The 16,992-nt window shown below is 37.1% G+C and overlaps 2 protein-coding genes across 2 annotated transcripts; both read left to right on the forward strand.

Annotated features, from left to right (window-relative positions):
• The first annotated feature begins 8,880 nt into the window (after positions 1-8,880).
• On the forward strand, positions 8,881-10,983 carry LOC128021393 (apelin receptor B-like). The gene has a single exon (XM_052608523.1). It carries the CDS (start codon positions 8,979-8,981, stop codon positions 10,056-10,058), a length of 1,080 nt encoding a protein of 359 aa, XP_052464483.1. The 5' UTR covers positions 8,881-8,978; the 3' UTR covers positions 10,059-10,983.
• A 147-nt stretch (positions 10,984-11,130) lies between these two features.
• LOC128021395 (asialoglycoprotein receptor 1) lies at positions 11,131-15,463 on the forward strand. The gene is made up of 5 exons (XM_052608524.1): positions 11,131-13,100; positions 13,997-14,332; positions 14,468-14,613; positions 14,867-14,964; positions 15,083-15,463. The coding sequence occupies exons 1-5, from the start codon at positions 12,923-12,925 to the stop codon at positions 15,225-15,227; spliced, it is 903 nt and encodes a 300-aa protein (XP_052464484.1). The 5' UTR covers positions 11,131-12,922; the 3' UTR covers positions 15,228-15,463.
• Positions 15,464-16,992: the final 1,529 nt, after the last annotated feature.

Consider the following 16,992-nt stretch of genomic DNA (forward strand, 5'->3'; position numbering starts at 1 on the left):
AAGAGGGCAAAATCTGAGACGCCACACGTTTGGACACACTTCAATGCATATATCTCATTTTAAAACGGGCTGTGATTAAATCAAAGCTCAAGACTGAGTGCTAACTTCCTACACTTTAATGTGGCGCGCCGCTTTTACACATGGAATGATATAACAGCAAGCGAGGAGGAAATCAATCCATGGAGATACACCGCAGGGACAAAAGACACTCAGCTTTCTTGAGAGATCTGTGACACCGCTGCTCTCTGGGGGCAAGAGATAAGAGAGAGCTAAGTAAACACAGCTAATTTCAAGCTGCTAACTGCTAACAACAACATACGGATCTCATCTTTCAGCTCATTTAATTGAGCCGGACAATAGTGTGCACTGGTTGCTCTGTAAATCAGCACTGCTGGGGAACATGTGGAAAGAAGGCCAGTCTTCTGGAAAGTCTAGTGTGGAGGTTAAACGTGCTGGTGTTATGTCAGCCTGATTAGCATCCGATGTTTTAGACAGGTCGTTAAATACAAACTCACAGAGCAGAGGGGCAAATGCTTATCTAGTGTTTTGAGCCCGAGCACAGAAAGGAAGCTTTCTTAAAACACCAACAAACGGAGCTCCTTAGGAAAGATAATACTGAACCTAACCAACTCCCGAGTCATGACTCATGACTTCTGATAACATGGAGCTCACACGGCAGAAAAACTCAAAGTTGTCACACTACAGAAGAGCATGGAAAAAAAGAGCAGGGTTTCCAGTAACAAACTACTTCTTCCAACAAGAAGCTGTGTAACATGACAAGATGCTACTGTGATGGCCCAAGGCAAAATTTATGTTAGGCCCCCCCCCGTCCTCCAATACAAATCAATGGAAACAAATATGATTCCTAACCTTTTTATTTATACATTTAATTAAAAAATTTGTATATTTTTACTTATACACTCCTGGTCAAAAGTTTGGGGAAAAAAGGCTTTGTTTTTGAAAGAAGGAATCATCAAGTTTGCATATTTGATAAAAGAAAATATGAAAAATATGACAAAATATAATATTGTGAAATATTATTACAATTCTTAAAAAATGGTTTTCTATTTTTACCATTCTTTAAAATAACTATTTTTGTGAGTCAAAGCTTATTTTCTTCTCAGTCAATACTGCAATCTTTAGTGTCACATGATTCTTCAGACATTATTCTAAAATGTTAGATGTTAGAGACAGTTGCAGTGTTGTTTAGTATTTATTATATAACCTGTGATGCAGGAGTTTTTGATGATAAAAAAGAACAGCATTTATTCAAAATATAAATATTTTATAACAATATAAGCCTTATCACTTTTTATCAATTTAACACATCCTTGAATAAAAGTCTTAATTTCTTAAAAAATAAAAATAAAAGAAAGAAAGAAAGAAAAATATTAACTGACCCATTGCATTTCAAACTTTTGAATGGTATTGTTACAAAAGATTTATATTTTAATTAAATGCTGTTTCTTTTTTAACCTTTATATATCACAGTATTACTGTTTTTCTCCCTGTATTTTTGATCCAATAAATGCAGCCTCGATGAGCATAAGAAACTTCTTTTAAAAACATAAAAAACAGTAATGATTCATTTAGTGAATTGGTTTGTTCAAACCATTTCAAAAAATGACTCACTGACTCAATTATTCATTGCTTGTACAGAATTCCTTGTTTTTCTTTTTTCTTTTGTAGCGAGGTAGTTTGTTAAATGCAGAATTTCATCAACACTTTTGGCTCAGTTATACAAATCTTGTTGTGCTAGCTATATTTTGTGTAACTGTATCGGTTCTTAAAGGGATAGTTCACCCAAAAATGAAAATCCTGTCATCCATTACTCACCTCTTAAGTTCCAAACCTGTAGAGATTCTTTCTTTTGTTGAACACAGTAGAAGATATTTCAAAGAATGCTGCTAACCAATCAGTTGACAGTAATTCACTTTCATAGTATTCCAATAAATGGCTACTATCAGCTGTTTGGTTACGTACAAATAAACCATAAACCGACCAGCAATGAGTTGAATCAAATCATCACAAACTTTTATTTGAATCAAAAAAGTATTAGAAAGTCTGACATAGAGACAATGGTACAAAACTGTGTGCTTTGCGGCTTTAATATAGGAAAGAACTACAATCCCATGAAGCATTGAGAATGACATAACATGGGGTAAAAACGACTGGGAGTTACAAACTTATGATTTAAAGATGTTAATTGAGCAGCAACACAGTCCTTACTGATTAAAAAAATTTACTGTAACATACAAAGGTTTTTTTTTTTTTTTTTTTTTTTTGTAGATGTCTTCAACAAAAACATATACAAATGATTAACTATCTTGCAGTTAACGTAGGTTATGAATGTAAACTTTTATTGTTCATAATCAATTCCCATAGAGAAAATTAAAGGGATTTTACTTTTATTAAAGCCTATAGTAGCATTCTGCTTTGTACTATAAACACTGCTCTGACTGTATGAATTATATCATTTAATTGTGATATTAAAAGATAGTGCCCCCTCATATAGCAATAGCTTCTTTTCATAAGTTGCTTTAACTGCATTTTAAACAGGTTTAAATTATTTTAAAGCTAGCTCCCCCCTCATAATGTAAAGTAGTTTCCCACACACTTCTGATAATTAGAGGATCTTAATGTGTGACATATTAGTTTCCTTGCTGTCTCTAGTAAGAGTATACGGATTTTGTCCGCACTCTTGATCCTACGATCCTGTGCAAACCGTCCCAAGCCCTTGCTGATCCCATTTCCATGTATTACAGGTCCTGACTAGAAACTGTAACTGAAGCGTATTTAAAACAAACGTCCACACCTTCAATACACTGCCAAGCAGAAGGAAAGTGTGCTCAGGGGGAGAAAAGAAGTGGTCATGCGACGGCTCAAGGTGTGAACTCGTTCATTGTCCCGACCCTGCAGCTCAGCGTCCCGGTGTCAATGAGTCAGAAACTCTTGTTAGAATCGGTCAATGAAGCGCGGGTGGGGTGCCGTAAAAGACTGCCACACCTCTCCATGTGAAGAGGACGCTTATGCATTTCCAAACGAGTCTATGTGGTGTCACTCAACTTTACAGGTTCAGAATCAACAGGCAAATCAATTAAGCTCTTTTCTGAGTTTAATCTTTGTGTGTGATGCCAGAGATGCAGCTGTCACATGACACAGGGGGGCATAGATCATCAGACATCAAACAGACCGAGACCCTCCTCACACTAGGGTTTATCATGCCAGTCAGTGGGAAAATACAGAAATACATGAATGCAAACTATTATTATGTTCATCAAACTAAACGCAATAATTACAATTAATACCAATTCATGGCAAGTAACGTAGATTTTGTGTGTGTATGTGTGTGTGTGTGTGTTATGATGCCATTTACTTATTTATTAGTTGTTGGTTAAAAGTTAACATGGTCACAAATTTGGTTGATCAAATTAAGCTTGATTTAAAACGTTGGGACAGCCTGCCCCTTTCTCTAGTAGGAGTGGAGACCATTAAAATGAATGTTTTGCCACGACTTTTATTTCTCTTTCAGTCTCTCCCTCTTTTTGTACCTAAATCTTTTTTTAAATGCTTAGATAAAATTCTCTCTTCGTTCATTTGGGTAGGTAAGAATCCTAAGGTTAATAGATCTATCCTTCAACGAAAACAAATGTGACGGAGGCCTAGCCCTGCCTAATTTTATTTTTTATTACTGCTCCGCTAATATCTGTAAGATTTTCTTATGGTGTAATGCGCCGGGGGTCAACTGGTGCACTCTAGAAGCTACTTCTTGCCTTTCTTCTTCCCTCCCTGCACTGGTTTTTGCTCCTTTGTCTCTGTGTCCCTCTAGTTATACTAAAAATCCCATTGTGTTATCGACATTAAAAATTTGGAAACAATTTCGACAACATTTTCATTTAGAGTCACTATCCATCTCAAGTCCTATGTGCAATAATCATTTGTTTTTGCCACCAGGTATTGATCACACCTTTAAAAGATTAGCGCGATAAGGTCATAGTTTGCTTTTCTGATCTATTTATCGATAATTCTTTTGCTACATTTATCAATCTTACTTCCAAATTTGACTTGCACCCTACAGGTTTGTTCAGGTATTTTCAACTCCGTAATTTTGTCAAAGCCAACTTCCCCAGTGTCCCTCTATTACCAGAAAAATCTTGAGAAATTATTGTCAGCTTCTACAGGTGGTAGTCGTATATCCTCTATATGTGCTATGTTACTCTCATCTAGTACATCTTCTCTAAACTGCTTGAAGATAACGCTGGGAGAATGAGTTGCAAATCCAGTTGTCCCAAGAGCTATGGTCTGAGGCTCTTGCTAGAGTTAACTCTGCCACTGTATGTGCTCGGCTAAGTCTCATTCAGCTTAAAGTCTTTCATCGAGCTCATTTGACCAAAGCTGGACTTCATAAATTGTTCCCACAAACAGAAGACTCCTGTACCAGATGCTCCTTCTCTCCCGCTGATCACACTCATACGTTCTTTGGCTGCCCAAAATTGGCCTCATTTTGGGCTTCTTTTTTTGACTTCACGTCTAGGGCTCTGCATGTTTCTTTATCTCCATGTCCCATAGTTGCCATCTTCGGCGTTTCTCACTTGTCTTCTATCACAAGGCAGAAAGCAGAGGTTATTGCCTTTGCCTCTCTGATAGCTAGAAGGTGCATCTTGTTGCATTGGAAGTGTCCAACCCCTCCCTCAAATACCTCTTGGCTAAAGGATCTGATGTCATTCCTTTCACTTGAAAAATTTTAATATTTTACTCGGGGCTCAATTGATACATTTTATAAAATTTGGAACCCTATTCTAAATCTTTATGAAGCTATGTCCTCTGTAGATTCTGACTAATTTTATAAATCATGGGTATGTAAACATTGAACCGATTTTTGATCTAGTACATGTGTGCACTGTTTTGGATGCATATCTGTATGTATATGTGTGTATTTCCTTCTCTTTTTTATTATGTGCTTCTTTAGTATAATTGTATACAAAGACTGTTGATATTTTCTAATCCTCATGGGGGGGTTCTTAGAGTGGGGGTGGAGGGTGTTTACGTTGTAATGTGTAAAAAGGAAAAAGTGCAGACATTGTTTTCTCTTTTATGACTGTTTGTTTTTTTATTTTGTCTGTATAATAAGAAAACTTGGAAAAAAAAGTTAACATGGTCAACACTGTTGCTAGTGGCACCCATACAGTATTTTATGATGTTTGTGAAGACAAATTGTGTAACAAAACTTACTAACTAACTAACTAACTAACTAACTAAGTAAGTAAGTAAGTAAATAGAAAGTAAAATAGAGGAGATCTTCATTTAACAAAGGAAAACCTCCGAAGAGAATTTATATGTTGACTTGGAATCAACAGTAGGCTTTTTATGGCTTTATAATATTTTTAGCTTAACAAAATTACTGTTTTGTGTAACTGAGTGCCTTGTAAATTACTCATTTGTTTTTGTACTTATTTATTTATTTTAGGACTTTGAAGTTAATTCCATAAAAATATGTAATTCATCTTTTTTTCAAATGGTATGCAATTTTTACATTTTTTTTATTTATTTGTATTTGTATTTTTTTATTCACTGAAATAATATGTATTTTAAATAAACGTAATGCATGACTTTACATACAATCATAATCTTATAGACAAGAAAATGATTCATTAATGTTATTAAGCATTAAGGCAGCAGTAGTTGTGCTCTAGTTTGAGACAACAAATGAATATGTTTTTCTATTGTTACAATGGTAAAACCCAGACTTCTTGTACTAAAACAGTTTCGAGCAGAGTAATACTTCTTTACATCATACATTAATACGTTTAAAAAATGAATGGGGGGAAAATATTCTATGACTATTGATGCTTGACAACTGCTGTTTCGTTAAGATTTAATTTAGCTGAAAATTAATAAGCACAATAATGTCTGGCTCAGGCAGGTGGTGTGTTTTCTCTGTTGTCTTAAACATATACATACACACCTTAATCTGTGCAGCTCTCACACAGATGCCTTGTACACATTTGTTCTCATTAAGCAGCCCATTTGCAGTGCACACTGAGTCAGATAACTTCTGAAAAACACAGACACTTATTATCCAGGGCTGAGGTTGGGCACAGCGGATCAAAGAGGCTGCGCTGAATCCAGCTGCTCGGAGAGCTCTGTCACTCTGCCTGTGTGTGTGTGTGTGTGTGTGTGTGTGTGGTCTAACACTATGCTTGCCATTCATTTCCTTCTATGGTTTGTGCATGCAAATACCACATCAAACTCTGTCATGTGTCAACAGTGAAGCCCACAGATGCTAATAGCAGATTTAGTCCCACCATTTAACATTTAAACAACGCTGCACCATTTAGAAACAGATATCAGAAACTTTATTTTGGATAGAGGACACTTGAGACCTTACGGAAATAAGTTTAATTGCTGAGGAATAAACAAGTTTGGCAGTTGTTAGACCCCCAGTTGCTTTTGTCAGGCATTTGCATATCTATCTTTACCATTTGTCCCATTATCATATCTATCCTGTTAAATTCAAGGGGAGATAATTCCAGGGCCACCTGTGATGTCTGTATTTGGAGGGGGAATGCATGATCCAGATAACAATAGTTTTTAGCAGTGCTCTTTTCAGTAAAGAACATATCAAAATTAACTACGCTCCTAAAAGTAAAGGTTCCTTATGGGAATCAAAGGATTCATGAAGAACCTTTAACATCCATGGAATCTTTACATTACACAAAAGGTTCTTTACAGTGGAAAAAAGCTCTTTAGATTATTCAAAGGTTCTTCACTTTTAAGAACTTCACTCAAAAATGGTCTATCTATGTGAAAAACACCCATTTGGAGCCGTGGAGTGTTTCTGTAATGGGAGGCACATTTAACTCTAAATTCTTGCTCAAAACTACCAAAAAGAGCTTGTCTATGTGCACAATGTTTAGAGGTAGTTACAGAAATTTCGCCAGCCAGCAACCACAAATTACCAGCACATGTTGAGTCATTTTAATGATGTCACAAGTCTTGAACTTGCAGACACTGCAGCCTCCCGTCCCATGCCTGACCGGTGCACGTGTGTGTGTGTGTGTAGGATGGGGTCAGGGAGGGATAGTTGTGTCTGAGCGGGTCAGGTCCTCGGCGCCTCTGACGCCTCATCGCTGAGAGACGAGGAATGGTGCCGAGTGAAACCTCCCGTCTGCTTCTTCACTCTCAGACAGTAATACTGCTGAGCCAAGTGCTCCGGCTGATACAGTGAGAGTTCCTCTGTGAAAGAAGCCTTGCCTCTCTGCTGTTGTCTTTGTCTAACATATATCCTAACTGATCTCTTTCTCTTGTTGACTCATTTAAATCATTTCCCCCGCCAGTAAAAAAAAAACAAAAAAACAAAAAAAAAAACACTTACATTTTCATGTAATACTTATGAAGTTTATAGATATGATGCAAACAAAATTCAAGTTATATTTTGGACTGCACCTTGCATAAGGACATGAAGTAGGTGGGATAATTGTGTAGCAATTATCTGACTGATTTTCTGGAGCTGGGTAATTTTACAGCATGCTGATGTTATGTGTAATGTTCTAATAAAAGTTGACAAAGTTGTGTGTGTGTGTGTGTGTGTGTGTGTTTACTAAACTAAATAATGTCTAATGAAAAAATTAAGTAACTTTCACTTAATAATTTACAAATAATATGCATTGTGATTTTTTTAAATAAAAGTAACTGATAATAAATACAATTTCACAATGTCAAAATGCAGTCTTGGCTGCAGACAAATACTTTCCTGATACTTATTTATCCTATGTATTAATTAATTTATTTTATAGATAGATAGATAGATAGATAGATAGATAGATAGATAGATAGATAGATAGATAGATAGATTATTTATTGTTTAAAAGATAAATTGTATAACTTTTCAATCTTCGCGATATCTAATGAATTTTAAATATAGTTAAAGAATTGATTTTGATGTTCTTTAATTCTATAAAATATATATTTTAAAATAATTATACAGTATAATATAATATATCCATTTTGTATTATAAGAAACGTTCTGCACAAAATATGAGTTATGAAAGTATGCAATTCTTATTTGACACTGGCAGTGTACTATTTATTTCTTACACATTTCTATAAAATAATTCGATTAAAACGCGGAGGATGGGAATTTTGTTCATATTTGTGTAGTTATCCTACCACAAGTTATGTGCTACGGCGCGTCATTTTCAGTCTGAGAAAATCAGTAAGAACTCGTAAGAAATGTTTATGACTTGTATTGTTGGTGCTCCACTTTCAATTTTCGGATTGATTTGGAAATATGTGATCTTGTTTGGGCAAGTCCGTGAGGGCATGTCAAACGCATTGAAATGGAAATTAGATCCATCGAATCGTCCAACTAATAGACCGCTGTTCACACATCCACTATCTGTTCATTAAAATAACAATTTATCCGTGCAGGGCAAAAACACAGGTCCTGACATGTCAGATCGATCAGATGTTTAAAAGTAATAAAACTCCTGAAAAGTAAATATATAACCCTATATGCCTTTGTAGACTATACAGTATATATATATTCGCGATAAACAGCCAACATAAAAAAAAAAAACTATTAAAAAAAAACAGCTGTATCATCCTCTATCCTCTTTTTTTGGAGCATCATTATTATTTCACGACTGTGCTGTCCGTTTTGTGAATGTCCCTGTTGTTTTTCAGCAATCTGCTTGTAAATATTTGTGTTTTTTATATTTCGTTCACTAATCTGATGGTTTTTCCTGGAGGCTGCAGTGTGAAGCTCGATCTCGGGTTGGGTGTGTGTGTGGGGGGCGGGCGGTCGCTGTGGGAGAGGGGCGGGGTCAGGGGTGAGAGGAGGGGAGGGGATATCCTGAGGGTTTAAAAGCAACTGTTTGTCCAGCTGAAAGCACATTCTGACCTGAACACATCACAAGCTCATTCTCTGTGATCATTTAGATCGCTGATATTTTAAACACTGAAAGATCTTTGGAGGAATGAATGCCATGGACAACATGACTGCCGACTACAGCCAAGACGACTACGATGAGACATTAAACAACTCAATGTGTGACTTCGACGAGTGGGAACCGTCATATTCGCTGATTCCTGTGCTTTACATGCTCATCTTCATCCTTGGCCTCACTGGGAACGGTGTGGTCATCTTCACCGTATGGAGGTCCCAGTCCAAACGGAGAGCTGCGGATATCTACATTGGAAACCTGGCTCTTGCTGACCTGACCTTTGTGGTGACCCTGCCACTGTGGGCTGTCTACACCGCTCTGGGATACCACTGGCCCTTTGGGGTGGCCCTCTGCAAGGTCAGCAGCTACGTGGTGTTGCTCAACATGTACGCCAGCGTCTTCTGCCTCACCTGCCTGAGCCTGGACCGCTACATGGCCATCGTTCACTCCCTCACCAGCACTCAGCTGCGGACCAGAGGACACATGCAGGCCTCGCTGGCCGCCATCTGGATCCTCTCAGGTGTGCTGGCAGCTCCGACGCTGCTATTCCGCACCACGGTGTACGACACCGAGACCAACCGCACCTCCTGCGCCATGGACTTCAGCCTGGTGGTGAGCAAACCAGGCCAGGAGGCCTTTTGGATCGCCGGCCTCAGCATCTCCTCCACCGCTCTTGGCTTTCTGATCCCCCTTCTGGCCATGATGGTGTGCTACGGATTCATCGGCTGCACCGTCACACGTCACTTCAACAGCCTGCGCAAGGAGGACCAGCGCAAGCGTCGCCTGCTCAAGATCATCACCACATTGGTGGTGGTGTTTGCTGCATGCTGGATGCCCTTCCACATTGTGAAGACCATGGACGCTCTTTCATACCTGAACCTGGCTCCTGACTCCTGCACCTTCCTGAACCTCCTTCTTCTGGCTCATCCCTACGCAACCTGCCTGGCGTACGTCAACAGCTGCCTCAACCCACTCCTCTACGCCTTCTTCGACCTCCGCTTCCGCTCCCAGTGCCTCTGCCTCCTCAACCTGAAGAAAGCCCTTCACGCCAGTCCTGCCAGCTCCCTTTCTTCACAGAAGACCGAGGCCCAGTCGCTGGCTACTAAGGTGTGAGGAGGTGAGTGGAAGGGTGACGCAGAATTGGGGTGACAAGTAAGCATCTACCCTCGAACTCTTAAATCCTTCACAAGAACTCAAAGGTAACTCCGTTGATTTGGGGGACAAGCAGACTTTCCTTTTGTATCTGACTGTGGGAACTTGAGGAACCAGTTTCCCCCATCCCGGGACATTACATAGGTACTCTGTGAACTGCAAAGGAGAATTTTCTGATTGTGAAGAACTTGATACAGTCTGTTTGTCCTGGAGACCACAAGCAGTACTCAGACTCAGCTGCACTCCAGACGTGCGGGACAGGGTTGAGTGTACGCTGGGGAGAACGAGTGAGAGATTTTTGGTTGCCCTCCGCTTCTACATCTCTGTGGCCCCAGATTTGCTTCTGGAGCTTCATAGACTTTCATGGAGCTGCAGGGTGGTGGGTGGTCCACGGAGGGGTTGCAGAATAATTTATGGACTCTTGAAACTCTTTGAAACTGTATTAGTGCATTTAACCATGCTCCTTACTGTCTTGTTGTTTTTCTCAGTCGCTTGTTTATCTTTTGTCCTTTAAGCACTTGTAAATGAGGGGCAGAGATAAGAACCCTGGTGGCCAGTCTGTCTTATCTAAACCTTCAAGATTGGGGAGGGAGGGATGGGTGTCTTACTTGAGAAGAAGTGTTGCAGCTTGATTAGAGACTTTCAGGGGGGGAGGTGGGTGTTTTGGGGGAGACGAAAACATGGAGGGGGGTGAACTCAGACAGACAGATGGCAGTTGACAAATGTTGTCGGGGAAAAGGGACGTCCAATTAATAGGTGGCAGCTTCGACAGATGAGATACTGTGTGAGCTATAATGAAATGTGTGCTAGATGAATTTTTATTTTGAAATAAACTTCTGTATGATGCTTTTATGCAGTACTCTATGAATAAAACGTGTATAATGAATTTTTAAGTTTGTGCCTCTTTTTGAATCATCCGTTAAAGCTCATGGATTCAATGGTAACATTTCGACATGTGTCCTGTTTCCCTTTTAACGCGGGAGGGAATGAGAGTAGTTCAAAATAGTAGTTCAGCCAGTTCAAAATCAAAGTAAGTGAAGCAGGTAAGCAGGAAATGCATGTTTAAACCTGATTTCCTTGCGTTTCTTGTTTTGATAGGCAACACTATAAGGACCAATTTGCACTTATAAAAAAGATCATGTCATAACATTTAAGACTTAAGCCCTTTAAGTAAATATCGTCACATATTTGCAATTTTTTTTTTTAAACCATTTGAAAGAATTTTGAAAGTGTTCCATTTTGATTGTATTTATTTAATGCATTTAATTATTGGAATATATGAGACATCTTTTTGGTATTCTGCAACAACATTTTTTTTTTTTTTTTAAGAAATGCGTACTCTGCATATGTCTGCATATGCACTGATGTCTTCAGCATGGACTGATATTTGTCCTTCACATTAAAGGGTTTTTGGTTATTAGCAATAACATAAACAACCGACATAACAACAGTATATGCATCAAGAAGAAAAGAATTATGAAACCACAAAGGTTTAACACTTTATAAAAACTTTCTTATATATTTACAAAACATGGGAATATGTAATGAAACACAAAAAGCACAAAAACTGTACTTTTTAATTAATATATCAAAAGAATTCATTTGTGGAGACATTTTCACGCATTCCTTACTATGTATAAAAGTATTAGCTGAATTAATAAATGTAAATGTGAGGAAATACTAACAGATATAATAGATATAAGATAGTGGACTAAACATGCTACAGTAGAGAGATTATGAGACGGGTGAAACTCATGTCTGTTGAGTGGAAACAAAAAGCAGAAGCAAGAGGCAGGGACTTTAAAATAGTGGAGGAAAATTGAAAGACTAATGGGTGTTTCTTTTATATAAATAGCCCATAGAGGCAGCACAAGTGTGTTTTGTACTTTATGTATGTTGTGGGCTAGAGACCACTTTAGTGTTTATTGTGGTTTGTTTATTTGGTTTCCGTCAGGGCTGTGAAGTGAAACATATGCAGTAGAAGACAGGAAATAGATTTTTAGTTGACCAGTTTTATGTCCTGTTTTAACACAGTTGAATGTGAGCTTGTATTTATGAATGAATTATTAAATAATGAATGTATAAATGGAAGAACAACAGAAGAACAGGGTCATGTGAAGCTGCTGCATGTTTCTGATGTCTGCTGCAAACATGTTCCTCTGTTCACAGCTGCTGTATGTGGGCACAGATCACATGTTGGTCCAGTATCGCAAATTATACCAAAGAAGATCTGGACGATATTCCTAGTGACATTTTCAAAGATGTTGTAAAGATTAAGAACAGTAATTGAATCTCTCTGATAAATGTGAATTTTATGGTAGCTACTTCCTGTGCTTTAAAGTGAAACATTTATTTATCTCTCTACACAATTCTAGTACTTTTTATGTCAAAATGTATTTCTTAAACACTATACTGTTTTTAGGATCGTAGACTGATTGCATTAATGTTAATGCTGATATTTCCCCCCATTTTAAATTCTTATTATCAAATGAAAGGATACATTTTTGTGAATATTTTAAATAAAAGATCAAAAGGATTAACAATGCAGATTTCTTTGGTCATATTTACCAAGGGTGCCCATATTTTGGCCATGACTGTATATGAACTATCTTTAGACCCTAGTTTTAAATTGTCACCTCTCCCTCCTTCCTGTCCTGGCAGCTCGAATGTCACATGATTCACACTTTGATCACTAACATGTTTTTTTGTTTTTTTTTTTAGTTCAGTTCCAGCTTCAGTTTTAAAGACTGGCTGATGAAATCTAAAGCAGTGAAGCCTAAACAAATGAAAACTAGAACAACCTACAGGATTACCACAGAGATACGATGTACAACACCGAGAGATCAGAGATAACCCATGCTATTTATGATGATGCGATGACTTGGACTGAGGAGAGAGGAGAAAGAGTGGAGATGATTGTAGATATCTATGACTGTGTGGATCCTGCCAATCATCAGGATCTCCCGTCTCACACAGAGAAACACCACACACTTCAGCACACAGGTGGGTCATACTTTATCTTAAGGTCTAATTATTGCTATTAACAAACTATTAACTATGAATTTGTGCCTCAAAAAATTCTTAATTTTCTGTTTATTGATAGTTAGTAATGTAGATTTTAAGTTTAGGTTTAGGAATGTAGATATGGTCATGCAGAATAAGTGCTTTATAAGTACTAATAAACAGCCAATATGTTAATAACAAGGAACTAGTTAACAGTGAGAATTGGTCACTATACTTAAGTGTTATCACAGGTAGTAATGTAACTTATTTGATACACGTTAGCACTGTCAGAAAGAATTACTGTAGTTTTCTCACTTGCTTTGTCTTAACATTCTCTAAACTGTCAGTGCACATCTTGTATTAATGTGCAACAAGTAAATTTATATCTGCATGTCAATTTTTCACATTCCTTACATGTAAAGTTATATATGGTGAACATTGCAACAAATTGCAAGAAAATTACATTTAAGGCAAGCACATAAATGGTTGGCAACTTGTTTGGTTGGTCAGTATTTGCCAGTTTAGCAGACATGACAAGCGTCCCATTAGATATTATAGAATGTACAGGTAAGTCAAACTAATTTTGACAACTATGGATCACACAGTGAGAAAACGTTAAGAACTTGTGAAGAGTGTGACAATTTCTCTGAGAATCAACTCATCAGTTTTGGTCAGCAAGTCGTGTGTGTTTAGAAAACCACAAGTAATTGTGCTTACACTTTTTCACACATGCCAAAATGTGTATTTTGCTTGAATAATTAAGAAATTCAAATCAAGTGTGAACAAACTATTCATAGATTTGAACTTATTGTCTTGAAACTGCAAGAGTAAAGTTCTTGATGTCATAATGAAGCAGAAGTGTGAAGACACATTTAACACATATCTGTCTTTCACAGGAAGTGTCTCAGTGGAGAACAGAAAGCACACAGCACCTGTAGTGTGTTTGTGTCTGCTGTGTTTTCTTCTGCTGACCGCTGTAATAGTGCTGTATGTGTGTTTCACCACCGAGAGAAAACAGTTACTAACACACATCAGTAACCTGACTGAAGAAAGAGAGCAGATCCTTACCAAATATGAGCAAATACTGAACCACAACAATAACCTGACTGAAGAAAGAGAGCAGATCCTTACCAAATATGAGCAAATACTGAACCACAACAATAACCTGACAGAAGAAAGAGAGCAGATAAAAAACAAGTTTGAGGAACTCCAATGTGGCCTTTATGAACTAGGTAATTGAATTTATTCTGCTGAAATCATTGAAAACTGATCATCTGTCTATCATTCAAGGTCATACAATTAAGCACTGACTTGAACATCAAGTGAGAATACTGTATAAAGAAATGTCTAAACTAATATCTAAACAGATCAGCGTGCTGACAACTTGAAATGGATTTACTACAACTTCAGCTTTTATTATAATTCATCTAAGAAGAAGACCTGGAGTGACAGCAGACTATACTGTCAACAGAAACAAGCAGATCTGGTGAAAATAAACAGCAGAGAGGAACAAGTGAGTGACAAAGCAAAGAATTTTGAGGGTTTTTTTGTACACGTTGACAAATACTGCTTGTTCTGTATTTTGCGGTGAGAGGAAGGTATTTGTTTGCATTGTGACTATTTGCAGCACACATGTTCGTCAAACTGATGAAGATTTTGTCCTTAATTATTTTCTATTGGCATGTGTTTTCTTCAGTTGCAGCCCATTGAGCTCTCTCGGCCAATGCAACTAAAAGATTAAATATATCTCTGTTTCATCATAACAGGAGTTTTTACGGAAGGTTGTTGGGAGTGATACATTTTGGATTGGTTTGGAAAATTCAGGAGAGTGGAAATGGACTGATGGAGTAAAATTGGCAAATGGGTGAGAAATCACTATCACTGAATTTAACTGAACATTAGCCTGAAACCATTTCTGCAGTTGGTATCATATCATACTAAGTCTGCTGAAAATAAAACAATCTGCTTAAATGTTGTTTCAGCTACTGGAGTTCTGGGCATCCAAATTCATACGGTGATTGTGCTAAGATGTCCTCAACAGGTTGGGAAAGTCATTTATGTACTAATAAGGAAAAATGGATCTGCGAGAGAACAATATGTACATACAATAAAATAAACCCATCATGATTTTAAAATGCAATACCTCTGCTTTATAATTCAAACTATATTGTTGAGTGCAAATCATTTTGAAATTCAAAATTTTTACTTTGTGATTCATCTGCTTTTTAAATATGTAAATAAATGGAAATACAAGTTATATTGTTCATACAAGTTATTTTTAGCGATATATCTATTAATGTTATTCAGCTTCTGTCACAATTTTTTGTGTGTAAACATGTCTGGCAATAAAAGCTGTTTCTATTCTAATCTATTTTATTCTATTATATCTATATGTTATATATGTCAATAATTAAAGAGATCCACTCTATTAAAGTCTTTGGACATTGCTTATGAGAAAGGGTCAGTCTGGTGTCCTGAAGTGGGTCACTTAAGCAGATTTTCCTTCCTGCTGGTCATATCAGCAGCAACCAAAGCCAGCAGACAGACTGATGGTCCTTCATTCTCCTCTGTGACTGTAGTGATAGATGGATCACTGATGATGTGTATTTGTCTTTCGTCATCAAAGCCTCAGACTCTTAAGCACTGCAACTCAATTACAGAAGCTTGCATCTACTTTCTTTTCCACAAACAGTGAACTCAGTGGTATCATGTACTCATATCCCAAATACTTGATGAAAAGGAATTATATAATATATTGTTTATCTTTTAGATTACATTATTTTGAAACAAATACTATAGTACAGTTATTGTAATTTGTAATCTAATTTGAATCTTAACATTTGTTAACTGAGTGTGATTAATTTTACTAAAATAGTAATCCCAGCCCCTTAGGCATAAATATTTGGCCAAATGTGCAATTGAAAAGCCTTTACAGATACCTTAGTAAAAAAATAAATATAGAAAAATATATTTTAAATACATTTATTTCATGCTAAGTATACTACAAAAACATTTACATATATACATATAGTATATATATATATACTAGTGCTGTCAATCGATTAAAATTTTTTTACTAATTAATCGCACGATTTTTTAAAATTAATCGCGATTAATCGCAATTAAAAGACTGAAACTTTTTGGATATGTAAATGTAAAATGTAAATAATTAATGTAAACTCAAGACAAAGAAACTATTTAAATTCAGAATATGATTGTTTATTGGAATTTTTGTTTAACTTGTAACACAGATTTTCTCATGTAAACAACATACCTGCAATAAACCATCAATAGCCTCCAAATTAACTGTTGGCTTGAAAGCCATATTTATTACAGAAATAAAAACACAGGCATGTAAGTACCATTTGAATTTCAAAACAATCAATGCCAATAAAAAACAAAAATTTCCATGTTGAATTCTAAGTGGACTGCAAAAAAATTCCAAAGTATAGTCATTGCCAGTGCTTTAAGTGGGCCTGTACGCACCTGTACTCAGTACCGCCACTTCCAAATATAGCTCTTGAGCATACCGCCACCTCTCTGTGCGCCCAGAACGTGCTTGTAGCGTACCGGTACGCTCATTTGGACATCTGTTTTAATAGAGGTTTTAATCTTTCACCTGCACTGCCGATTTTCAGAGCGCCCTTCACAATGCAAGCTTCCTAATTCATCCCACCCAGAGCAGAAACTACATTACCCATTCACCCTTAAATTATACAAGTGAATAGCGCATGCGTCGCTTTTCCCACTGTTAAGTGTCAACAACTCAACGTGGCCGGAGAAGGTGTGTGAAACTCGTTGTGAGTTATACTAAAGCAAAATCTTGAGTATTTATTGTCTGATAAACATTAAAAACTGTCTGCGGAGGTTGAGTCGTCCTGCAGCCCCCGCT

This window comes from Carassius gibelio, chromosome A10 (genome assembly GCF_023724105.1).
Source record: "Carassius gibelio isolate Cgi1373 ecotype wild population from Czech Republic chromosome A10, carGib1.2-hapl.c, whole genome shotgun sequence".
Lineage (NCBI taxonomy): Eukaryota > Metazoa > Chordata > Actinopteri > Cypriniformes > Cyprinidae > Carassius > Carassius gibelio.